The 24820-nt window shown below is 49.0% G+C and overlaps 2 protein-coding genes and 6 non-coding genes across 10 annotated transcripts; 7 read left to right on the plus strand and 1 right to left on the minus strand.

The window, feature by feature from the left end:
* Window positions 1-140: 140 nt before the first annotated feature.
* On the plus strand, window positions 141-4484 carry RPL13A (ribosomal protein L13a). 2 transcript variants are annotated; one of them, XM_066373986.1, is made up of 8 exons: window positions 141-196; window positions 1553-1625; window positions 2033-2098; window positions 2248-2349; window positions 2542-2627; window positions 2809-2868; window positions 4091-4213; window positions 4369-4484. In XM_066373986.1, exons 1-8 carry the CDS (start codon window positions 182-184, stop codon window positions 4453-4455), a joined length of 612 nt encoding a protein of 203 aa, XP_066230083.1. In that variant the 5' UTR covers window positions 141-181; the 3' UTR covers window positions 4456-4484. The 2 variants fall into 2 exon arrangements, with proteins under 2 accessions (XP_066230083.1, XP_066230084.1); XM_066373987.1 differs by lacking the exon at window positions 141-196 and adding an exon at window positions 880-906.
* LOC136402061 (small nucleolar RNA Z195/SNORD33/SNORD32 family) lies at window positions 1667-1750 on the plus strand. The gene has a single exon (XR_010750958.1). It is a non-coding gene; the product is annotated as a small nucleolar RNA Z195/SNORD33/SNORD32 family (small nucleolar RNA).
* Window positions 2387-2471, plus strand: LOC136402060 (small nucleolar RNA Z195/SNORD33/SNORD32 family). Its single transcript, XR_010750957.1, has one exon. It is a non-coding gene; the product is annotated as a small nucleolar RNA Z195/SNORD33/SNORD32 family (small nucleolar RNA).
* LOC136401500 (small nucleolar RNA SNORD34) lies at window positions 2669-2739 on the plus strand. Its single transcript, XR_010750534.1, has one exon. It is a non-coding gene; the product is annotated as a small nucleolar RNA SNORD34 (small nucleolar RNA).
* On the plus strand, window positions 2941-3027 carry LOC136401519 (small nucleolar RNA SNORD35). Its single transcript, XR_010750550.1, has one exon. It is a non-coding gene; the product is annotated as a small nucleolar RNA SNORD35 (small nucleolar RNA).
* A 5178-nt stretch (window positions 4485-9662) lies between the features above and the next one.
* RPS11 (ribosomal protein S11) lies at window positions 9663-13408 on the plus strand. Of its 2 annotated transcripts, none has more exons than XM_066373989.1 (5): window positions 9663-9808; window positions 10526-10657; window positions 11200-11275; window positions 12685-12814; window positions 13221-13408. In XM_066373989.1, exons 1-5 carry the CDS (start codon window positions 9794-9796, stop codon window positions 13288-13290), a joined length of 423 nt encoding a protein of 140 aa, XP_066230086.1. In that variant the 5' UTR covers window positions 9663-9793; the 3' UTR covers window positions 13291-13408. The 2 variants fall into 2 exon arrangements, with proteins under 2 accessions (XP_066230086.1, XP_066230085.1); XM_066373988.1 differs by having other exon boundaries at window positions 9664-9808; window positions 13241-13408.
* On the plus strand, window positions 11369-11456 carry LOC136401521 (small nucleolar RNA SNORD35). The gene has a single exon (XR_010750552.1). It is a non-coding gene; the product is annotated as a small nucleolar RNA SNORD35 (small nucleolar RNA).
* A 5613-nt stretch (window positions 13409-19021) lies between the features above and the next one.
* Window positions 19022-19132, minus strand: LOC136402029 (U6 spliceosomal RNA). Its single transcript, XR_010750932.1, has one exon. It is a non-coding gene; the product is annotated as a U6 spliceosomal RNA (small nuclear RNA).
* Between the last annotated feature and the right edge of the window lie 5688 nt (window positions 19133-24820).

Genomic DNA, 24820 nt, shown 5'->3' on the forward strand with positions numbered 1-24820 from the left:
GGACCATCAGGAGACGGCCCGCCTTCTAATAGAACCTCTATACGCACGCGCATGATTCTCTGGCCAATGAAACAATACAAAGCTGTCCACATGGTTCATGTTGCGTCACTTCACCGCCCCTGTTACAAGGAATAAGAAACCCTGCGCCAACACTTCCTTCTTTTCCAGGCGGCTGCCGAAGATGGCGGAGGGTCAGGTGCGGGCTCCTCGAGGGTCGCGACGACGAGGGTCCGGGTGGGATCCAGACTGAAATGGGGTTGGGTCCTTTGCCCCTTTGTACGTATGTAGCAAAACTTAAAGTCGATAGCTGAGCAAAAACGAAGAGTAAAAGGGTTGAGACAGTTCTGTAGTGGGGAATTAGAGATAATGAAACTGTCTTTGTACTCAGGGCTGGGTAAATGCGACATCGTTCCTCTATTATGGGGGACTTTCAGCCCAGAAAGAGCTATTTTTAAGAACTAGCCCTTGTTTACCTTGATATCGGCCGGTAAGAGGCTGAATTGAATCCGTGTGTTTCCAGTGAATGGGAAGCACGTGGAAAGCGGCTGAGAAGCCCTCCAAAATTGGCCAAAATGGAGGGTGTTTTCATTCTTCTCAAAAATGCCTTGCTCTGCTCCCTCTTGGGGCTGCGCTAATTAGGCTTCCCCTGCATTTCTAGGTATTTTAGCACGAAACCCAGTGGGTTGAAAGAGCTCTTGCTTATGGAGCTTTTTCAGGAATGAACTGCTTTTTCCTTTGCTTATGGGCTTTATGGATGCTTTGAAGTAATGTTGCTGTTGGAAATAGGACGGATAAAATGCACCACAGCCCCGGGACATCCTTTGTCCTTAGCCACTTGGTCTTCAATGAAGGCAGCAGAAGCTTCTTTCTGAGTGGCGTGGTTTTTTCTGTAACATGTTTTTGAAGGTGGGGAAAACTCTAGAACAGCCTTGTCCTGAGGGTGGGAGTCTGGATTTCATGCAGTGGGTCTGTAGGTAAAGAGAAATCAAGGTTGGAGGCAAGGGTAGAGTTCTCAGAAGGTGTCCCTGCATTTACTGTGTGCCTGGCACAGTTTCCCTTGTATTTTCTGTAACTGAGAAAATGATCACAATGTTTCTGAGGCAGATATTGTTATCCTCATCTTCCAGGTGAGGAAGTTGAAGCATGGAGAACTGCAGATCTTTGCCCAAAGTCACATTGTCAGGAAGTGTGGCTATAGCTTCTGTATCTTTCTGCCTTCCAACAATCACAACGTATATAACCAGCACTTGATAAGAGTGGGGACTTTTACTCTTGATGAAGAAGCTATAATCTGGGCATAAAAATTCCTGCCCTTCAAGCAGCCAAGATGTGAGAGGAGTTCTTACCCCGTTCATTGAAATCACGAGTCAACCATTTGCTTTTTTGGCCTCGTCTGTAAAGTGAGCCATGGGTCCTAGTTCCTAGGTCTGGTACCTGGATAGGAGTCACCCTGGGGGATAAGGTGAAACAAAGAGAATTAGAAAGCAGTGACTGCTTGGGGTGGGGAATCGGAAAGTCCTAGGTGACTAAGGCCTCATCCTGTCTTCAACAGGTCCTGGTGCTCGATGGCCGAGGCCATCTGCTGGGCCGCCTGGCGGCCATCGTGGCCAAGCAGGTACTGCTGGGTAAGTCTGCCCACTGCTCCCCCAGACACGAGCTCTGAGCGGAGGTCAGTGATGAGCAACAATCACCATCTTTCGTTTGAGTCTCACGACCATGAGATCAACCCCATGCACCGCTCTGAGACCTGCCAGCCCCTTGCTCCCCTGGGGTTAGGGGCTCTGGGATCAAAAGTTTTTCTGTTGGGCTAATAGTTCACTTAATCGGGAATCCACCTATGCCAAGCACTGCTCTATGGTTTGAGGCAAGAGGCTTCACCTCTGGGCCCTGGGCTTTCTAGGCATGGTCAGTTCCCTACCTGGGGGCATCCATCCTTCCAGGCCCTCAGCAGTAACTGGGCAGGGCGTGGTTCAGGTGGAAGAGGGGCCTTTGATGGCTTCCAGATGACTGCCTCCCTTACCTTTTCCTCTAGGCCGGAAGGTGGTGGTTGTACGCTGTGAGGGCATCAACATTTCTGGCAATTTCTACAGAAACAAGTGTAAGTTCTGTCACAGGAGAAGAGCTAGAGAGGGTTGACTTGTGAGATGTTGGTTGGAGCTCCGGAGTAGCCCCTGCGGGTGTGGATGTGGGTTGGAAGCTAGCATTTGCATGGGGACTGGGAAGCCTCACGCCCTCCCCTCTCATCAGTAAAGTACCTGGCCTTCCTCCGCAAGCGGATGAACACCAACCCCTCCCGCGGGCCCTACCACTTCCGAGCCCCCAGCCGCATCTTCTGGCGGACCGTGCGAGGTGAGTTGGCCTAGGGCTGCGGGCAGTGATGGGGTGGGTGGCCAGTGATGAGGACTTCTCCCACTCAAGTTCGAGTTTCCCAACCGTGAGATGACTCCACATGCACTACCATCTGAGGCCACCTGTCTTGCCTGGCTTTCTGAGGGTCCTCAGGAGCCTGTCTGAGAAGGGTCACTGTGCCTCTGCCTGCAGGCATGCTGCCCCACAAGACCAAGCGAGGCCAGGCTGCCCTGGACCGCCTCAAGGTGTTCGATGGGATCCCGCCACCCTATGACAAGGTAAGCTGGAGCAGGCCCTCCCCGCAGCAGCCACTGCCCCGCGGTGTCCGTGATGATCTACGGTTACCTACATTGTTTGACCCTCGTGAGAACAACACTGGCTGAGACGCCTGCCCTAGCCGTCGTCCTCCCCTGTCTGTCCCTCACTCCAGGTCCCTAAGCCCCTTTCCTTCTCTAACAGAAAAAGCGAATGGTGGTGCCTGCAGCTCTCAAAGTTGTGCGTCTGAAGCCTACACGGAAGGTGAGTTCCAGGCTACGTGAGTGGGCTGACATGGGGACCCGATTGGGGGGTGAACTTAAGGTCCTCAAGACTGGCAGATGATGGCTTTTTCTCACGATGGTCTGCGGATGCCACTGTGGGCACTGCCGATAACGCCAATGGCTTGGCTGATGCCAGGAGAAGCACGGAGCCCTGGGTGGGGTGGGGCTGGGCAGGTGTCTTCTGATTTAAGCTTGGTGTAGAAAGTTGGGTTGTTAAATTTCCAGGGTCTTTTTTGTATTTTTCTGAACTGAGAAGTGGGGTAGCAGAAAGACTCCTGCCAGAGGGGAAGGGAGAGGGAGGAAGGTGGAGAAGCAGATGGTTACTTCCCATGTGCAGTGACCAGGAATCGAACCTGGGACTTCCACATACTGGGCTGACGCTCTTACCACTGAGCAAACCGGCCAGGGTCTCCAGGACCTTTTTTTTTATTATTTTTTTAAAATGTTTATTTATTTACAGAGAGAGGGATAGACAGGGACAGACAGACAGGAATGGAGAGATGAGAAGCATAATCATCAGTTTTTCGTTGCGACACCTTAGTTGTTCATCGATTGCTCTCTCATATGTGCCTTGACTGCGGGCCTTCAGCAGACTGAGTAACCCCTTGCTCGAGCCAGCGATCTTGGGTCCAAGCTGGTGAGCTTTTTGCTCAAACTAGGTGAGCCCGCACTCAAGCTGGCAACCTCGGGGTTTCGAACCTGGGTCTTTGGCATCCCAGTCTGACGCTCTATCCACTGCGCCAGTGCCTGGTCAGGCTCCAGGACCTTTTTTTTTTTTTTTTTTTTAAACCAGAGGCAGAGATAAACAGGGACAGACAGACGGGAACGGAGAGATGAGAAGCATCAATCATCAGTTTCTCGTTGCACGTTGCGACTTCTTAGTTGTTCATTGATTGCTTTCTCATATATGCCTTGACCGTGGGCCTTCAGCAGACCAAGTAACCCCCTGCTGGAGCCAGCGACCTTGGGTCCAAGCTGGTGAGCTCTTTGCTCAAGCCAGATGAGCCCGCGCTCAAGCTGGCGACCTCGGGGTCTCAAACCTGGGTCCTTCCGCATCCCAGTCTGATGCTCTATCCACTGCGCCACCACCTGGTCAGGCTCCAGGACCTTTTGATAGAGGTCATCACCCCTCTCGTGGTGGTCATCCTTTCCCCAAGCCTGGCTCCCGTTTCTTGACAACTTCATTTCTTCTCCACCCCCAGTTTGCCTACCTAGGGCGCTTGGCTCACGAGGTTGGTTGGAAGTACCAGGCAGTCACAGCCACTCTGGAGGAGAAGAGGAAGGAGAAGGCCAAAATCCATTACCGGAAGAAAAAGCAGCTTACGGTGAGGGTGGGGGCACCACACTCGCCAGTGGTCTTGCTTGTCCCGAGGGCTCTGCTTAAAGCCCAGCCTGGAATTTCAGTAGGAGTTGTGTCCCTGGGGTGAGGGAGGTCCCAGGGAGCAGCCACTGACCATATTCTGTCCTTCTGACCCCACAGAGACTACGGAAACAGGCTGAAAAAAACGTAGAGAAAAAAATTGACAGATACACAGAGGTCCTCAAGACTCATGGACTCCTGGTCTGAGCCCAATAAAATTGACTGTTAATTCCTCATGCTTGGCCTGGCCTGCCCTTCCTCCATCGCCGCCTTAGGATGTGGGGGGCCCCCAGGGGCTGTCCCGGGACCACAGGAATCCCGGGCCTTAGAAGACTGGGTACACAGGAGGGGCTTTAGTCACTGCTGTTTGAGAAAGGCCTTTTAAAAAGCTTCAGTGCCTCATAAGAGCTGCACGGTGTAATCTGCCTGTCACCCTACTCTTTCATGAGGGTTTTAGGAAATCAGCAGTTGGAACAGGTCATTCTGTTTTAGTATTTACAAATAAGCTGGAAAACTTGGATTAACTCCCCACATGATCAGACACTATTCTCTGCAGCTGTTAGAATGGGAGCAAACACGGGGAAACACAATGACCCTGGTGTTTGTTGTACAGGGGTGTTCACAGATGCATACTGGGACGCAGCCAGTGAGTCACAGGCATTGCACTTACAAGTTCCTGTACCTTGTGATCAGAAATAAATAAATTATTTTTAAAGAAATTTGTCGTCTTTGCAGTATCTGTCTGCAGTGGAGGCAGGCTCTTGGAAAGAAGAGGGGCTGTGCTGGAGCATGGCCAGACAAGTGGATCATGTTGCTTTCTATCCTGTTGAAGGAGAGCTGACCTTTGTGGAGATTTATCTGCTAACCTTTTCCTCAAGCCTATGAAATTCCTGTTTCTCAAACCCACCGTAGCCTGTGACGCCTGGTGTAGCCCCCTTGACAAGGCTGCCTCACTCCAGCTGCGAAGTGTGGAATTGGCACCATTTTTAAGCCATACCCACTTGTGTGGGCTATTCTAGCTTTCTGCCAAACCGTGGGTGGGGTGTTCCTGTCAAGAAACTTTTTTGTAAGTGGTGTTCAGGCACTAAAAGCAGGATATTAAAGTTCACATAGTTTAAGCCTGACCAGGCTGTGCTGCAGTGCATAGAGCATCCTTGACCTGGGATGCTAAGGACCCAAGAGCTGAAACTCCAAGGTCACTGGCTTGGTTAAATCTGCCTGGGTGAGTCCCCAAAAGGGTAAGTAGCAGGTAGCCAGCACTTCAGGTCACCTTTTTTTTTTTTTTTTTTAATTCATTTTAGAGGAGAGAGATGGGGGAGGAGCTGGAAGCATCAACTCCCATATGTGCCTTGACCAGGCAAGCCCAGGGTTTCGAACCGGTGACCTCAGCATTTCCAGGTCAAAGCTTTATCCACTGCACCACCACAGGTCAGGCAGGTCACCTTTGATCACCTCATTCAGAGCCTGGTTTGGGTGGAGTCACCTAATAGGCTCCAGATCCAGAATTCCAGACAGTTGGTTTGACAAAGGTAGGCAAATCCGTCCTGGAAAGGAAGCTGGGTTTATGCTGCCCCTAGGATTGATGTACAATATTTAGAAATCCTGTTCTAATTCAGTTCAGTATTCAAATGCCTGACAGCGCAAAGGGATCTAGTTGAGAATAGTTCACAAGCAAATTATAACATGCCACTCTATCATGCTTAATCTTTCCAAAATGTCTAAGATACCAGCCAGACTGGTGGTGGCACAGGTTCTAAATCCCTAAACTATCAGCTTGAGTGCAGACTCACCAGCTTGAGCGTGGGGTTGCTGCTAGCTTGAGCCCGGGATCATAGAATCCCACTGTTGGTGGCTTGAAAGCCCAATGTCGCTGGCTTGAGCAAGGGGTTTCCAGCTTAGCCTGAGCTGCCCCCCACTCACCCATCCATCAAGGCACATACAAGAAGCATAAACAACTCAAGTGACACAGCCTTGAGTTGATGCTTCTCATCTCTGTCCCTTCCTGCCTGTCTCTTTCTCTCTGTAAATAAATAAACAAAATGTCCAAGATATCAATGGCACATTTGCTCAATCTAACAGGTGGTGCTCCCACCTGTCCTGGGGCTCCTGGGATCTGTCCCCAAAAGCAACCAAAGACACAGAAAGCTTAATTCTAAAATTTAGCAAAACCACATGTTAAAGCAGCACAATCCCACCAAAAGCATGATCTATTAAAAAGATAAATCGGGATTTACAAAAAATTTTCCACTTCAAAAGACACCATTAAGATGATAAGTCACAGACTGAGAGAAAACATTTGCAAATAATTTTTTTGAAGAATTCATATTCTAAACATGTTTTTAATAACCTCTTAAAACTCAGTAACAGCCCTGGCTGGTTGGCTCAGGGGTAGAGTGTGGCCCAGTGCGTGGATGTCCCAGGTTCCATTCCCGGTTGGGGCACACAGGAGAAGTGCCCATCTGCTTCTCCACTCCTCCTCCTCTCACTTCTCTCCCTTTTCTCCTGCAGCCATGGCTCGATTGGAGTGAGTTGGTCCCGGGCGCTGAGGATGGCTCCACAGCCTCCACCTTAGGCACTAAAAAACAGCTCCTGATGCAATGGAGCAAGAGCCCCAGATGGGGAGAGCATACGTCCCTAGTGGGCTTGCTGGATGGATCCCAGTCAGGGCACACGTGGGAGTCTGTCTCTGCTTCCCCTCCTCTCACTAAATTAAAACAAACAAAATAACTCAGTAACAAGGAGACAAACCAAGTAAAACACTAGGCAAAGATTTCAATAGACTTTCACTGAAGATATACAGCCAATAAGCACGAGAAGATACTGAACATCATTCTTTTTTTTATATATAAAGATTTTATTTATTCATTATAGAGAGGGGAGAGAGAGAGAGAGAAGGGGGGAGGAGCAGAAAGCCTCAACTCCCATATGTGCCTTGACCAGGCAAGCCCAGGGTTTTGAACCGGCAACCTCAGCATTTCCAGGTTGACAATTTATCCACTGCGCCACCACAGGTCAGGCCTGAACATCATTCAATACGAGAGAATGAAAATTAAATCTCTCGGTAGACACTTAATTCTTCATGTAGAACAAATGTGGGGAGTCAGAGCCCTGGTCAGTAGGAGGAACTTTTTTTTTTTAATTTTTCTATGTATTCATTTTTAGAGAGAGAGGAGAAAAGGGGGAAGGAGCAGGAAGTATCAACTCCCATATGTGCCTTGACCAGGCAAGCCCAGGGTTTTGAACCGGGGACCTCAGTGTTCCAGGTGGATACTTTATCCACTGCACCACCACAGGTCACGCTAGGAGGAACATTTTTAAACCTCCAGTTCCAACTGCATACCACCAAAGCATATGGTACTGCTCAGTCCATGGAGGGTGCCATAATGGACAGTCTTGTTTTGAGAGGCATTTCTGTGCTCACTGGGGATGTCTCCAGGTCTGTTAGCTTTTGCATTTGTTATGAAATACTGGGAAATAATGTCTGTGAAATCTGGCAGAGGCTGGAAGTAACTAGAATTGGCTGAAGTTTATTACTGGACACCACAGCTGTTCACAATGCAGGTCAAAAAACCGATCCAGCCACAAAATAAACAGAATATATATGAAAAGAAAAAAATCAGTGTATTGCAGGAAGAAAAACAGAGTTAAAAGTTAGAAAGGAAGGCAGGGAGGGAGGAAGAGAGAAATGTGTTTGATAAGAATGCAGAATGTTATTTCTTATTGTGGGCTGTGATTTAAAAATGTTTAAAAGCTAAGGCTCTAAACATCTCTAAATTTTCCCCACCCTTTCAGAGTGAAGCAGTATTTTTCTTTGCTTTTCCCTTATCATCAAAATCTCACCAGCTACTCTGAACAATTTGCAAAATATTGAGCATTCTCAAAACCAGAAAGGAAATCACACCTATTTCCCACCACCTGGAGATGATGTAAACCACTAGGGCTTGCATATTCTTCCAGGCTTTTTTCTAAAAAATTTTATACATAGATTAGCACACATTGTAGATAGCAACTGTGGATTCTGCGTTTTTTTAAAAACTAACATTATAGCCTGACCAGGCGGTGGCACAGTGGATAGAGCATAGGACTGGGATGCGATGGACCCAGGTTCGAGACCCCAGATGAGCGTGGGCTCATCTGGTGTGAGCAGAGCTCACCAGCTTGGACCCAGGGTCGCTGGCCTGAGTGAGGGGTCACTTGGTCTGCTGAAGGCCCACGGTCAAGGCACATATGAGAGTGCGATCAATGGGCAACTAGAGTGTCACAACAAAAAACTAATGATTGATGCTTCTCATCTCTCTGCATTCCTGTCTGTCTGTCCCTCTCTCTGACTCTCGCTCTATCTCTGTATTAAAAAAATAAAAACTAACATTATAAATCCTTTCCAAGTCATTCAAAAATTCCAGAAATTACTTTTTTCTCCAAAAATAAATTATAAAGATAGTTAAGAAGGCTCTAAAACAGGGAAAAGTCCCCGTATATACTATCCACAGAGAAACTGATACAACTACAATTAAAAATGTATTATTCAAGCCCTCGCCGGATAGCTGGGTTGGTTGGAGCATCATCTCGAAAGGCAGAGGTTGCTGGCTGAATCCCCCATCAGGGCATACACAGGAGCAGATCGATGTTCCTGTCTCTCTCCCTTCCTCTCTCTAAAATCAATAAAACATTTAAAAAACGTTTCCTTCAAAATTCACAAAGCTATTGTGTAAAAGAAATTTAAATAATTAAACTTCCAAATGACTTACTGTAAATTTGTAGCATTTATATATCCTATATTCTGCACTGCCCAACGTGGTAGACAGTAGATACGTATTTTTAAAAGTAATAAAATATAAGTAAAAAATTCAGGTCTTCAGTGGTTATTCCAGTTTTGCACAGAGATTTCCAATTTAGAGGCAAGTTCTATTGGACTGCGCCGTTTACAGACAGAAAATGAGCAAAAGACCAGATTTTCTCTCCCAACACTCCATTGTCTGGGGTGTGAAATGGGACCTAAGAAACCAACTTTCACTAAACTTCAAAAAGCTCAGGGTAGCACCCGCCACTCACAAACATGGGCAGCGGTTTCACGGTCCTAAGGTTTCACGGTCTCCCACCCCGCAAAAAGATGGCAGCCGCCGCATGCCGTTCGAAACCTGTACGTACGCAACCACGCGGTCCCGAATACCCTGGCTCACGTAATGGTCCGCAGAAACCGACGGCGTCTCTATAATTCTCGCGATAACGTCAGAGAGCTTAAGGCTGACCACGCCTTTCTAACGTGAACTAGCGTGCCCAGTTCACGCGTATATGGCTGGATAATCGCGAGAAAGTGTCCAGCACGTCCCTCCCCTTTATAACTCTGCCTTCTGCCATCTTAGTGGCGTCCGTGCACTCTCCCAATCGCCTGCTTGGTTAGTGCCGTCCGTCAATCAGAGTCGCGCCCGAGGCACCGCCCCATAGCGTTGCTATCCCTTTCCCCTACTCGTCACTTCCTCTGTAGCTCAGTCGAAAAGGAAACCCGGATGCCAAGTGGCTTTCCTTTTACCAGGCGGCCGCGAAGATGGCGGACATTCAGGTGCGAGCTGGTGCCCAGCGCCGCGGTGCCGGAGCCCTCCTGGGGCCTCAGGGGCGTGTCTCGGGGAGGGGGATCCCGCACCCCACTTGGGGGATTGGTTCTGGGTGCCCTCGATTTCCTGGGGTCTAATTCGGGCAGACGGCGCATGTGTTTACATTGTCTAGACTAGCTTCTTTTTTCTCAAATTTTCAAAATGATTTTAGCGAGAGAGGAAGAGACAGACAGACAGGAATATCAGTCTGTTCCTGTATGTGCCCTGACCGGAGATCCAACCTGCAACCTCTGCAGTTCGGGTAGATGCTCTAAGCGGCCATGGCTAAATTAGCTTCTAAATCCCGGGGACTCCACACTTGGAAGTCGTACATATTCGATAAGAAGTGAATCACGGGTGGATGTCTCTGTATCTTGAAGAATAATCCTTGGCTGAATTGTGCCCTCCGGGGTGTTGGAGAGATGATGATTGTGTGTCTGCCGGTTTTAACGAGTGAATTCTGCAGGCGATGGGCGGTGTTTTAGAGCATAAATGCTTTAATAACGTCGGGTTTAGAGTCGAATCTGAATTAGAGGTACATTTGGGGTAAGTGTTTTTGGAAGTAATTCTGGGGCAGTAGCCCTTGGAGGCCAGGCTTGGAGAGGATGGGACCTGGGGGATCTTGGGAATGTTTCCAGGCTCACTTGCTGCCTGTTGTAGACTTAACATCTTCCATATCCCTGCAGACGGAGCGTGCCTACCAAAAGCAGCCCACCATCTTTCAAAATAAGAAGAGGGTGCTGCTTGGAGAAACTGGCAAAGAGAAGCTTCCCCGGTACTACAAGAACATCGGCCTGGGTTTCAAGACGCCCAAAGAGGTACAAGCACCCTCAGAAGAATGAGACCACCACCACCCCCCCCCCCCCCCCCCCACACACACACACACACACACGTGCTCCAGTTTAGTTTCTCTTCCCACATCTGAATGTTTGCCCGGAGGGTTGCTGGGAATTGTAGTTTGTCTGAGGCCACACCCCCTGTTCTTTTCAGGAATTACCTTTCTGAAGTCTTTTTTTATTTTTTCTACAGAGACAGAGTGATAAATAGGGACAGTCAGGAATGGAGAGAGATGAGAAGCATCAATCATTAGTTTTTCCTTGTGCATTGCGACACCTTAGTTGTTCATTGATTGCTTTCTCATGTGCCTTGACCGTGGGCCTTCAGCAGACGGAGTAACCCCTTGCTCGAGCCAGCGACCTTAAGCTGGTGAGCTTTTGCTCAAACCAGATGAGCCTGCGCTCAAGCTGGCAACCTTGGGGTCTCGAACCTGGGTCCTCTGCATCCCAGTCTGACGCTCTATCCACTGCGCCACCACCTGGTCAGGCCCTTCTGAAGTCTTAACTTCACTTTATCCCTTCAGGCCATTGAAGGCACCTACATCGACAAGAAATGCCCCTTTACCGGAAATGTCTCCATCAGGGGGCGCATCTTGTCTGGTAAGTAGGGCTGTCTGGGGGTGTGGGTTCAGATTTCTGGGTCTGAGGTAGGAGGGGTTGGGGACACTCAAGACTCCTGGTTCCTGGGGCTCTGGCAGGTGATGTCTGCTTTCACAGAGGTCTTCAGATCCCTGCCAAGGGCACTATTTAGAAAGCCACATGGCAGAACTGATTCCAGAAGCACAGTTTCTAGAGAGCCCTGCCTATGCCTTGAACGTATAGCTCTTTTGGTTACAGCATCCTCTTGAAGAACAGACATTGCCATTTCAATTCCCGGTTCAGGCACCTACAGGAACAAATCAATGTTCCTGGCTCTCTATTTTCCCTTCCTCTCACTCAAATCAATAAACATTAAAACTTTTTTTATAGAGCTTGACCTGTGGTGCGCAGTGGATAAGGCGTCAACCTAGAACGCTGAGGTCACCACTTCGAAACCCTGGGCTTGCCGGGTCAAGGCACATACAGGAAGCAACTACTACAAGTTGATGCTTCCCGCTCCCCTGCCCAGTCCTATTTCTCTTTTTTTTTTAAGCTGGGGGGTGGGACAGACAGGAAAGGAGAGAGTTAAGAAACATCAACTTATGGTTGCCGCACTTTAGTTCATTGATTGCTTTCTTTTTTTTCTTTTAAGATTTTATTCATTCTAACCTGTGGTGGCACAGTGGATAAAGTGTCGACCTGGAATGCTGAGGTCGCCAGTTCAAAGCCCTGGGCTTGCCCTGTCAAGGCACATATGGGAGTTGATGCTTCCTGCTTCTCTCCACCTTCATATCTCTCTCTCTCTCTCTCTCTCTCTCTCTCTCTCCCTCTCTCCCTCTCTTCCTCTCTTCCTCTCTCCTTCCTCTTCCCTAAAATGAATAAATCTTTAAAAGAAGAGAGATTTTTATTCATTTTAGAGAGGAGAGAGAAAAGGGGGCAGGAGGCATCAACTCCAATATGTGCCTTGACGAGGCAAACCCAGGGTTTCGAACCATCTTAACTGCCCCAGCCTAAAAAAAAGAGAAATAGGACCGGGCAGGGGAGCGGGAAGCATCAACTTGTAGTAGTTGCTTCCTGTATGTGCCTTGACCCGGCAAGCCCAGGGTTTCTAAGTGGTGACCTCAGCGTTCCAGATTAACGCTTTATCCACTACGTCACCACAGGTTAGGTGTTGATTGTTTTCTGATATGTGCCTTGACCAGGAGGCTCTGGCCCCATGCTCAAGCCAGTGACCTCAGGGTTTCAAACCTGGATCCTCAGCGTTCTAGGCCAATGCTCTATCCGCTGTGCCACTGCCTGGTCAGGCACCGGCCCTCTCTCTTAAAAAAAAAAATTTTAGAGGGCCCTGCTTAGCAGCTCCCAGCATGCTCTGGGCTGCTGTGGCTCCCTTTCCCAGCAAGCCTCACCCACAGTCTGTCCCCTCCCCCAAGGCGTGGTAACCAAAATGAAGATGCAGAGGACCATTGTTATCCGCCGAGACTACCTCCACTACATCCGAAAGTATAACCGCTTTGAGAAGCGCCATAAGAACATGTCAGTGCACCTGTCCCCCTGCTTCAGGTGAGCACAGTGAGTCCGAAACCCAAGCCAGCCACCGTTGGAAGCAGAGAGGAGGAGGCGGGCTGCACTCCAAACTGAGTGATGTGGGACTTGGTGTGGGTGTTAACAAGGACACCTGGGTGCCTAAGGAGGTAGTAAACTGAGCGGGTGGGGTGTGCAGAGGCTGCTGTAAGCGAACCACCATCCTGAGAGCCTCCGGTTCCCTGTAAAATGGAAATGGTTGGGATCTTTGCCCTGAGTGGTCCCTGGAAGGGTTGGAACAACCTTTGCACAGCATTGAGCCTGGTGCCTTGCAAGTAGCTTGTGCTCAATAATTAATGACAGGAGGCAGCCAGATGACCATGAAGGAATGTCTCCTCTAGAAGCTGCTTGTGGCAGCTTTGTGTCGTTGTCCCCAATATAACAGACACTGCTCCCTCTCCACAGAGATGTCCAGATTGGTGATATTGTCACTGTGGGTGAGTGCCGACCCCTGAGCAAGACCGTACGCTTCAACGTGCTCAAGGTCACCAAGGCTGCTGGCACCAAGAAACAGTTCCAGAAGTTTTGAAACTAGGTGCCTGTTCACTCAAAATAAAGTTATTTTCTCAGTCATGTGCCAGGCTCCGGGTGTTTGTGGCCTTACCAGAGGGAGGTATTGTCCCTGGGAATGTTGACGAGAAAGACGGTTGTTTTTTCTGCCCTCTGGGGCGTAAGGATGGGAATGGGGGTCAAACCTGCCTCCCTGCCCTCATCTCTGGGTGAAGACAGCCTGTATTAAAGATGCTGCACCTCTCTGTCTTGTCCTTTTCACATACCTGGCATTGAGCTGCTAACTCCCCACCCCCAAGTCTCTGGGGAGGAAGTGAGGGCGGAGGTTCCTGGGTTCTTGGGCCCTTTCTGGCCTTTTGTGGGGAGAAGAAAGAAGCAGCAGCCACACTCTGGGCCTCTCTGAGAGAGGTTGGGGGGCTTGAGGTCACAGCTACCTGGCTTCTGAACTAGGAAGGCTGACCTCAACCTGGCTTTGTTTTCTCCCCACCCCATGTGAGTCCCCCACCCTAAGTGCTGCCCTTTTGCATATAGGCAGACTCACCTGAGGGGCAAGTTCCTAGCTTTTAAGAGTCCCAGTAAGTACCTGAGCTCCAGGTGTCAGGTTCCGAAACTTCCTTTGCCTGAAAATCCAAATAAAGAAACTGGCCCTGAGGCCGAGTTTCTCAGAGGCCAGGCTGGAGTGCAGGGTCCGGGGCTGCTCAGAAATGAGTTGGAAGCCCCTGAAGGTGAGAGGGACTGACCAGGCAGGGGCCTTGTGACAAGAGAAATAGATGGGGAGGAATGGGTCAGGATCAGGCCAATTAGGGAAAGAGGGCTGAAAAAGGAAGATGGAGAAGGGTTGAGAGTTGGTAACAGCAGAAGATAATCTATTAGAAAAAGCAAAGAAAAACTGGGAAAAGGGAGAGAGACCTTAAGTGTCATACAGAGATAAGGAAAGACTAGGCAGAGGGTTCATTCAGCTCGACATAGGAGACCTAACCACAGATGGGGACAGAGGTTTCAGAAAAGGAGAAAGTCAAGAAAGGACAGGGAAAGGGCAGCAGGACTTAAGGAAACTGGAGGGGAGACCCTCACCCAAGCAGAGATGGAGATAGAAGGGACGTGCTGGAGTCACCCTGCTGGCTTGCCTTCACTCCTCGGGCCGGTTGCTGCCGGGGTCCCCAGGTCCCTGCCCCCCATGCCTGTACCAGGGACCGTGGCACATCACTGGTACAAGGATTGGGAGACAGGGCCTTGAGGAGAGGGGAGCCGCTGCTCCTCCAGGGAAACCACCTAGGGATTAGCCCCGGGGCTCCTTTTTACCAAGCGAGGGCGGGGGTTCCTGCCAGAGGAAGTGGGGCCACATCAAAGAGGGCAGGAAGGGGCAGGGACGGGTCAGAAAGGGGGCGCCGCCCAGATTGCAGCCTGCAAGCCCGCCCCACCCCACTGGAGGGCTACAGACCCTGAGGGAGGGGCTCTCAGACCCTGAGGGAGTTGAGGCTGCCCTAGAGCCCCTACCACTGCAGGTGCTTCCGTTCAGGGTGGGGCGGCCATGTTTACAACAACAGCCCAGCTCCCCTGTTTTCTCCCAGTGGTTGTTGGGGCGTTTCCTTGGCACCTCATCATGTCAGGCTACCTAGTCATGGATGCGGCAGGTGCCTGGTATGCATTAGGGGCCACCTCTGGTAGGCCTGGTGGGTCACAAAGACCCAGAAGAGACCTCTGGGCCTCGGCAGTTCTCTTGGCAATTCTTTTGCATGAGGAGTGGGACCGTACCTGTGACTGCACGTGACAGCTAAAGATAGAATTCCTTCGCCAGGATCACAACCTGGGTGCCTCTCCCTCTGCCCACCCGCTCTCCGCTCCCTATCTCCCTCCCACCGCCTGCCTGTGCCCACCAACCTGCCCCCTCCTCTGAGCCTTTGCACTGGCTGTGCCCTGTGCGAAGAACACTCAGCCCCAGGTTCTTTCTGGCTTCCTCCCTCACTCAGTCTCTAATGCTCACTAACCTCTTTTCACTCCTAATCACCCTTCCAATCACCCTGTCTTGCTTTATCTACGTGGACAGGTAAGACCTATTTATGATGTATTTGTGGGTTTATCATGCAAATTAATTTGTGTGTTGACTGGAATTGGAGCTCCACGAGGGCAGGGATCCCTGCAACCCAGGCCCGGGATGAGTTGTAAGTGCTCCATGCGCATTTAGTTGAGAGAATGAATGACTTGAAGTTAAATCTCCACATTCGCACAGGGTGGGCTTGACAATTCACAGAATAACCAGAAGCAGTGAACACCGGCAGAAGCCTGCAAACATGAAGACCACAGGCTCTGTTCTGAATTCTAGCCCTGCCGCTCAGTAGCTGCGTGACCTTGGGCCAGTGACCCACCCTAACCACCAAGTCTCAGTTGCCTAATCTGTAAAATGGGTTCTTGGTACCCTGCCCCCATTGGGAGGATGAGATATGCTCATATGTGTTAATGGGGTAAAACTGGTTCAGTTAAATGATATTAGGAAATAATTATGCCCAAGCCCTGTGCCTGTTGTTAGAGAAGGCGGGTGGTATTCAGTGCAGTAGGCCCTGGGTCCCTTTGTTCCTTTGGACAAGCCCCATGACAAGAATCCTTGGCAAGTGGCCCCAGAGATTTTTTTTTTTTTTTTTTTTTTTTTTTTTTTACAGAAACAGAGTCAGAGAGAGGGATAGACAGACAGGAACGGAGAGATGAGAAGCATAAATCATCAGTTTTTTGTTGCGCATTGCGACACCTTAGTTGTTCATTGATTACTTTCTCATATGTACCTTGACCGTGGGCCTTCAGCAGACCGAGTAAACCGTAAACCCTTGCTCAAGCCAGCGACCTTGGGTCCAAGCTGGTGAGCTTTGGTCAAACCAAATGAGCCCACGCTCAAGCTGGTGACCTCGGGATCTCAAACCTGGGTCCTCTGCATCCCAGTTCGACACTCTATCCTCTGCGCCACCGCTTGGTCAGGCCCCAGAGGTATAATGTGATGCGGAATCCTGAGTCTATTACAGGAAGCCCCGATGGTTTGTCACGGGACCTTGAGTCTATTTTAGCATGCTTCTGGAATGTTTTGTTGCATGCCTCTTCTCCGAGGCCCCAGTAACAGGGAAGTTAGCTCCAGGCACAGTTTCATAGCAGGGCCCTGGGTTTATGAGAACAGCAGGCAGGTCAGGTGCATCATGATGTATTATGGTCCTGCCCCGATCACAGCAGATCACAGGGGAATTCTATCACAGCCAGACTAGCCAGCACTGTGGCAGCCCCCTGTAAGTGTCCTGTTAGGGCAGGACCCAGCTATATTGTAGTGGGATCTCGGGTCCTGTAACAGGACATGTTGGTGGTCACAATACCCTGGTTACATTATGGCAGGCCCGTGGGTATTATTTGTATAGCAGGTACCTGAATTCATTTAACTGGTCCCGAGGGCTGTGAGGCCGAATCTAGGTAAATTGAATTGGAGTGGCTTTCATGTATGTATTCTTGTGCTGCCCTGAAGCCGTCATGGGAAAACTCAGGTCTAACATAGTAGGTCCCAACTTTATCACCTGTTTTAACAGAACCTACAGATTGTTTCAGGGGTGGGTATAGATCCTGCTGGAACATTCTAACAGGACACTTACACTATTTAAGAAGAATTTTAGGGGCATATTAAACCAGGCAGGGTCATTCATTATTGCCTTCATTCATTCTACAAACATTTTCTGTGCTGGCTGCTGGGTTTGCAAGAGAGAGCAAGACAGATCCAGAGCCTGGTGTCTGTGACTCTGGGGACCTTAACAGAAACCTAGGATGGAGGGCCTTTAGGGGAACAGGTGCTATTATTGTGCCAAACCTTTGACTTGCTGAAGCCACTCTCCTAAGGTGGGCACAATTATCCTGGCTTTACAGACAAAGAAGTCAAGGCTCAGAGAAGCCTACCTGGGAGAGGCAGGATTTGACTTGGAACTCAGGTGTGATTCCCTCTTGGGATCAGTAGGGGGCATTCTAGTGTAGATGCAGAGAGGGGAGGGGTGGATGTCAATGTGTCAAGTCAGAGAGCACAACTCAGAGCTGCCTGGGGCCGTTTCAGGTGCACAGACACCAGGGGCCAAAGCAGCTGAGCAGATGTTCAGTTTGGTTTGATACTCTGCTTCAACTGTCCTGAAATTGGAATAAGGGGCCCTGGCTGGTTGACTCAGTGGTAGAGTGTTAGCCCAGCACATGGATGTCCCAGGCTTGATTCTGGTCAGGGCACACAAAAGAGGTAGCCATCTGTTTCTCCTCTCTCTCTCTCTCTCTTTCTCTCTCTCTCTCTCTCTCTCTCCTCCCCCCCACACACACACACACAGCCATGGTTCAATTGGTTCAAGAGCATCAGCTCCAGGCACTGAGAATGACTCTGTGGAGCCTCTACCTCAGGTGCTAAAAATAACTCCATTGTAAGCAGTGGCCCCAGATGGGCAAAGCATTGCCCTGACGGGGGTTGCTGGTTGAATCCTGGTCAGGGTGCATGCAGAAGTCTGTCTCACTATCTCCCCTCCTCTCACTTTTATTATTATTATTATTATTATTCATTTTTAGGGAGAGAGGAGAGAACGACAGAAAGAGAGAGAGAAGGGGGCAGCAGCAAGAAACATCAACTCCCATATTTGCCTTGACTGGGCAAGCCCCAGGTTTCAAACTGGCGACCTCAGCATTCCAGGTCAATGCTTTATCTACTGTGCCACCACTGAACACCCCTTCTCTCACTTAAAAAAAAAGAAAAAGAAATTAGAATAAGGGGCCCCACATTCTCGCTTGGCATTGGGCCCAGCAGATGAGTAACTGGTCCTCCCACTAGCTTTCTATTGCTTTCTGTTTACCTCTTAGGACATGATAAGAGGATCCCAGGAGATCTGGTGGGCATAGACAGAGATCATTAGAGCAGGACCCTGGGGATTCCATAGGAAACAGCCAGCAAATGATGTAGCAGGATCCCAGAGCACCTAGAAGGGACTCCCACTGGGCATAAAAGACCATAAAGGCTTATTTTTTATTTTTTATTTTTTTGTATTTTTCTGAAGCTGGAAACGGGGAGAAACAGTCAGACAGACTCCCGTATGCGCCTGACCGGGATCCACCCGGCACTCCCACCAGGGGCGACGCTCTGCCCACCAGGGGGCGATGCTCTGCCCCTCCGGGGCGTCGCTCTGCTGCTACCAGAACCACTCTAGCGCCTGGGGTAGAGGCCAAGGAGCCATCCCCAGCGCCCGGGCCATCTTTGCTCCAATGGAGCCTTGGCTGCGGGAGGGGAAGAGAGAGACAGAGAGGAAGGGGGGGGGGTGGAGAAGCAAATGGGCGCTTCTCCTATGTGCCCTGGCCGGGAATCGAACCTGGGTCCCCCACACACCAGGCCGACGCTCTACCGCTGAGCCAACCGGCCAGGGCCAAGGCTTTTTTCTTTAAAAAAATTTTTTTATTATTGATTTTTACAGAGAGAAACATTGAATTGTTCCATTCATCCATGCATTCAGTGGTTAACTCTTATATGTGCCTCGATTGAGGATTGAACCCATAATCCTGGCGTATCAGGATGACACTTCAACCAACTGAACTACTTGGCGAGAGTGAGGGATTTTTCTTTTATAGCAGGAAGGAGAGAAGTTATAGGAAATGTTTGGGGCTGACTTCTTTTTCTTTTCTTTCTTCTTTTTCTTTTTTTATATGGAACACTTCACAAATTTGCGTGTCATCTCAGTACAGGGGCCAGGCTACTAATCTCTGTATCGTTCCAATGTTCATTTTAGTCTCTGTGCTGCCAAAGTGAGAGGTCAGCTGACTTCTGAGAGGCCTCATGGCTAAAGCCTGAGGCCATCCTAACTGGAAGGAGAGGAGATCAGAATGGGGACATTCTCGCAGGGGCGAGGGAGGGCATCCTCAGTGACTGTGGTAAACTGGATAAAGGTCCCCCAAAGATGTCGATGCCCTAATCCTCCAGAACCTATGAATATGAGACCTTATGTGATAAAAGGGACTTTGCAGATGTGATTCAGTTCAAGATCTCGAGATGGGAAGATAGTCCAGGATCATCCAGGTGATGCCCCTGTCATCACAAGAGCCCTTATAAGAGGAAGGTGAGAGGATCAGAGTCAGAGAGAACTATAAGGACAGACACAGGGGTCAGAGAAGGGAGAAGATGCTGGTATTGAAGATGGAAGAAGGGGCCTGACCTGTGGTGGTGCAGTGGATAAAGCATCGACTTGGAACGCTGAGGTTGCTGGTTTGAAACCCTGGGCTTGCCTGGTCAAGGCACCTATGGTAGTTGATGCTTCCTGCTCCTCCCCTATTTCTCTCTCTCTCTCAAAATGAATAAATAAAATCTAAAGAAAAAGAAAGATGGAGCTTCGAAGGTGCCAAGAATCAAGGAATGAGGATTGCTTTAAGCAGCTAGAAAAAGACAAAGAAAGAGATTCTCCCCAGAAGCTTCCAAAAGGAACCAGCCCTGTAGACCATTTTAGACTTGGTCTCCAGAACTGCAAGGTAATACGAGTGTATCATTTTAAGCTATGGAAAACATGATGGGTTATGGCAGCCATAGGGCACTAACAGAGTGACCCCAGGCCATGTAGATGGACGGCTGCTGAAGCAGGATCCAGGATGGCAGATAGAAGCCTGCAAGGGGATTTTCCCAGAGTCCTGTAGGACACTTTGATGGTTCTGGGGAAACAGACCAGCAGGACACTAAAGACTTCATGGTAGGACTAAGAGGCATTGTACTAGTTGCTCGTTGATTGATTTCTCATATGTGCCTTGACCCATGGGGCTACAGCAGAGCGAGTGACTCCTTGCTCCAGCCAGTGACCTCGGGTTTCCAACCTGGGTCCTCAGCGTCCCAAGCCAACATTCTGTCCACTGCGCCACTGCCTGGTCGGGCCTGTGTATTTATTTATCTGTCTGTCTGCCTAGCTACCTGTCTTTCTGCGTCTGTCTATCCATCTTTCATGTGAAGGTTCAGGACAGGGCAGGGCCTGGTGAGGGACAAAATTAGAGAGAACCCAGGAGTGGATCTGGGAACCCCTGCTAAGCTTTACAACAGAAACTGAAGGTGGCGGGGAGAGAGGACCGGTGCTGAGGGCCCTTTTGCGGCAGTCACTGGTTCTGTGATGGCTCAGGACTCAGGTAGTAGGGCACCAGGGATGGGATGACTGACTCCTCCAGGGACACTCGTGGAGGCTTTTCAAGACATCATCGCTGGGCCTGACCAGGTGGTGGCACACTGGGTAGAGCACCATACTGGGATGCAGAGGACCCAGGATTGAAACCTTGAGGTCACCAGTTTGAGCACGGGCTCACCAGCTTGAGTGCGGGGTCACTGGCTTGAGCGTGGGATCATAGACATGACATCATGGTCACTGGCTTGAGCCCAAGGTCATTGGCTTGAGCAAGGGGTCACTCGGTCTGCTGTAGCCCCCCCAGTCAAGGCACATATGAGAAAGCTATCAATGAACAACTAAGGTGCCGCAACAAAGAATTGATGCTTCTCATCTCTCTCCCTTCCTGTCTATCCCTCTCTGTCCCTCTCACTGTCTCTGTCTCTATCACACACACACACACACACACACACACACACACACACACACACACACACGGACATTATTGCTGGGCCTCAGGATACTGTTGGGGCCTGAGATTATCAGACCCAGAGGCAGGGTAGGGTCCGCTGGTGATGATACTGCAGAACTCAGGGGTATTGGAGTTAAAGCTAGTTATTCCTGAAGAGCTGTGAGAGGTGCATTGAGACCCCAGGGGCAGTGTAGTAGGGGGCTGGCACGGCCAAGGGAACGTGAGACCATCTTAATGGGCCACAAGGTCTGAGAGTGGAATGACAGGGCTCATGGAGCGTTAGGTGAGTTCTGGAGTGCCATAAAATATTTTTGGTTTTTCTTTTTCCTTTTTTACTCCCTTCTTTTTCCAGATGAGAAGAGGGGAAATAGAGAGACAGTCTCCCACATGCACCCCAATTGGGATCTACCCGGTGACCCCCATCTGGGGCCAATGCTCTACCCATCTGGGGCCATGCCTAGCAACCGAGCTATTTTTAGCACCTGAGGTGGAGGCTCCACAGAACCATCCTCAGCACCCAGGCCAATGCGCTTAAACCAATTGAGCCATGGTTGTGGGAAGGGGAGAGAGAGAGAGAGAGATTGAGAAAGGGAGAAGGGGGAGGGGTGGAGAAGCAGATGGTTGCTTGTGCCTGTGCCCTGACTGGGAATCAAACCTGGGATTTCCACATGCAGGGCGACGCTCTACTACTGAGCAAACCGGCCAGGGTCTATTCTGCATTTCTAAAATTGGTTTGAGAGAGAAAGAAACATGATTTGGATTAGTTGTTTCACTTACTTATGCATTTGTTGGTTGATTCTTGTATGTGCCCCAATCAAGTGTCAAACCCACAACCTTGGTGTATGGGGACAAAGCTCCAACCAACTGAGCTACCCGGCCAGTACAGTTCTGAGGCATCTTAAAGTGGGACATAAGAATAACCCCAGGGTGATGGTTTCCAAGGAAAAGTATAGCATGATCCTGGGGGCATTTTCACAGGACATTGGGCACTTTATATCAAGGTCCAAGGAACACCATAGTAGAGGCTTGAGGTCCTTTAAAATGAGAGCTCAAATGCCCAGGCTGGATAGCTTGGTTCGTTAGAGCATTGTCCTGAAATGCAGAGGTTATGGGTTCAATCCCCGGTCAGGGCACACACAGAAGCAGACTGGTGTTTCTGTCTGTCACTCTCTCCCTCCCTTCTTCTTTTGCTAAAATCAATAAATATATATTTTTTAATGAGAGACTAGAGACTGCTGAAATAGTGTCCCAGAGACATAACTGGATCCCAAGGACAGAAAGGACAGCTGGACATAACAAGTTCCTCCGGGAATGCTAAGGGTGCTGTAATAGGACTCATGGGACATGAAAACAGAACCCTTCAGTATCATAAGCAGGCACTTGCGGTGGGTCTGTGCCTATTCTAGCAGGACCCAAGGAGAGTAATGAAAATCAACAGAAGTTTCTCAGTAAGTCGAACATAAATTTACTATCTGTAGTGGTTCATTTCGTGTGTCTGCTTAGCTGGGCCTCCGTGCACCGAGGTTTGGCCAAATGTTACTCTGGATGTTTCTGTGAGGGTGTGTTTTGATGAGTTTTACATTGAAATCAAAATATGGGTAGATCACATGCAATCAGTTGACAGACTAAGAAGAAATAGACCTCCCCTAAGCAAGAAGGAGTTTTGCCAGCAGACACCTTTGGGCTTCATCTGCTAGATCAGCTCTTTCTGGTTCTCCAGCCTGCCTGCCTTTGTCAGCTGCAACTCTTTCCTGACTCCCCAGCCCGCCCACTGCCCCTATCGAATTTTAGACTCAGCAAGCCTCCGCAGTCATGTGAGCCAATTCCTTGAAGTCTTTTTCTATATATATGTATATACACATCCTGTTGTTCTGTTTCTATAGAGAACCCTGACTAATACATCATATGACCTAGTAATTCCATTCCTGGGTATAGATCCAAAAGAATTGAAAACAACTGGTTTAAAAAAATAAAAAAGGTGGCCCTGGCTGGTTTGCTCAGTGGATAGAGCGTTGGCCCTGTGTATGGATGTCCTGGATTCGATCCCCGGTCAGGGGACATACAGGAACAGATTGATGTTTCTGTCTCTGTCTCTCTCTTTCTCTCTCCCTTCCTTTCTCTAAAATCAACAAATAAAAGTAAAAAAAAAAAAAGAAACAATGAAAGGAAGGAAGGAATTGAGAAAGAAAGGGAGAGAGAAAGACAGGAACATCAATCTGTTCCTGTATGTGCCCTAACCGGGGAACAAACCAGCAACCTCTACATTCTGGGAGCTATCTGACAGAACTGGAATCAAGATTTGATCCATGCTACATACCAGGGGTCGCGAACCTTTTTGGCTGAGAGAGCCATGAATGCCACATATTTTAAAATGTAATTTCGTGAGAGCCATACAACGACCAGTGTATGTTACACATTATCCAATAAAAATTTGGTGTTGTCCTGGAGGACAGCTGTGATTGGCTCCAGTCACCCACAACCATGAACATGAGCAGTAGGAAATGAATGGATTGTAATACATGAGAATGTTTTATATTTTTAACGTTATTATTATTTTTATTTTTATTTTTTTTACAGAGTCAGAGAGAGGGATAGACAGGAACGGAGAGATGAGAAGCATCAATTATTAGTTTTTTTTTTGCGCGTTGCAACACCTTAATTGTTCATTGATTGCTTTCTCATACGTGCCTTGACCATGGGCCTTCAGCAGACAGAATAACCCCTTGCTCAAGCCAGCGACCTTGGGCTCAAGCTGGTGAGCTTTTGCTCAAACCAGATGAGACCTCGCTCAAGCTGGCGAGCTCGGGATCTCGAACCTGGGTCTTTTGCATCCCAGTCTGATGTTCTATCCGCTGCGCTACCACCCAGTCCAGCCATTATTTTTTTATTATTATTAAAGATTGTCTGCGAGCCAGCTTCAGCCATCAAAAGAGCCACATCTGGCTCGCGAGCCATAGGTTCTCGACCCCTGCTACATACAATATGGATGAACACTGTGCTAAGAGAACAAAGCCAAACACAAAAGGCTACAATATTGTATGATTCCATTTATATGAAATAACCTTAACAGGCAGATCCATAGAGACAGAAAGTACATGGGTGGTTTCTAGGAGCTGGGAGGAGGAAGGGCTGCTAGATGTGTAGAAGGTTCCCTTTTTGGGGTAATAAAAAAGTTCTGGAACTAGATAGTGGTGATGGTTCACATAGTGAATGCAGTAGATGTCATTAAATGGTAAGTCATTTTAAAAGTTTTATTTACTTATTGATTTTAGAGAGAGGAAAGAGGGAGGGAGAGAAACATCAATTTGTTGTTCCAATTATTTATGCATTTATTGGTTAATCTTTTTTTTTTTTTTTTTACAGAGACAGAGAGAGTCAGAGAGAGGGATAGACAGGGACAGACAGACAGGAACGAAGAGAGATGAGAAGCATCCATCTTCAGTTTTTCGTTGCGACACCTTAGTTGTTCATTGATTGCTTTCTCATATGTGCCTTGACCACGGGCCTTAAGCAGACCGAGTAACCCCTTGCTGGAGCCAGCGACCTTGGGTCCAAGCTGGTGAGCTTTTGCTCAAACCAGATGAGCCTACGCTCAAACTGGTGACCTCGGGATCTCGAACCTGGGTCTTTCCGCATCCCAGTCCGACGCTCTATCTACTGCGCCACCGCCTGGTCAGGCCATTAGTTAATCTTTAAATAATTTTTTTAGCAAGCAAGAGAGACAGAGACAGAGATAGAGAAAGAGACAGGAAGGAAGAGAGATGAGAAGCCTCACTTGTAGTTGCGGCACTTTAGTTGTTCATTGATTGCTTTTCATACATGCCTTGACCCGGGGGGCAGGGGGACTCCAGATGAGCCAGTGACCTCTTGCTCAAGCCAGCAACCTTGGGCTTC

This window comes from Saccopteryx leptura, chromosome 3 (genome assembly GCF_036850995.1).
Source record: "Saccopteryx leptura isolate mSacLep1 chromosome 3, mSacLep1_pri_phased_curated, whole genome shotgun sequence".
Classification (NCBI taxonomy): Eukaryota; Metazoa; Chordata; class Mammalia; order Chiroptera; family Emballonuridae; genus Saccopteryx; species Saccopteryx leptura.

Coding starts and splice junctions, on each gene's coding strand:
- RPL13A (XM_066373986.1), top strand. Junction 1,626..2,032: donor GGCCAAGCAGGTACTGCTGG/GTAAGTCTGCCC, acceptor CTTTTCCTCTAG/GCCGGAAGGTGGTGGTTGTA. Junction 2,099..2,247: donor CAATTTCTACAGAAACAAGT/GTAAGTTCTGTC, acceptor CCCTCTCATCAG/TAAAGTACCTGGCCTTCCTC.
- RPS11 (XM_066373988.1), top strand. Junction 11,276..12,684: donor CAGGGGGCGCATCTTGTCTG/GTAAGTAGGGCT, acceptor CCCTCCCCCAAG/GCGTGGTAACCAAAATGAAG. Junction 12,815..13,240: donor CACCTGTCCCCCTGCTTCAG/GTGAGCACAGTG, acceptor CCCTCTCCACAG/AGATGTCCAGATTGGTGATA.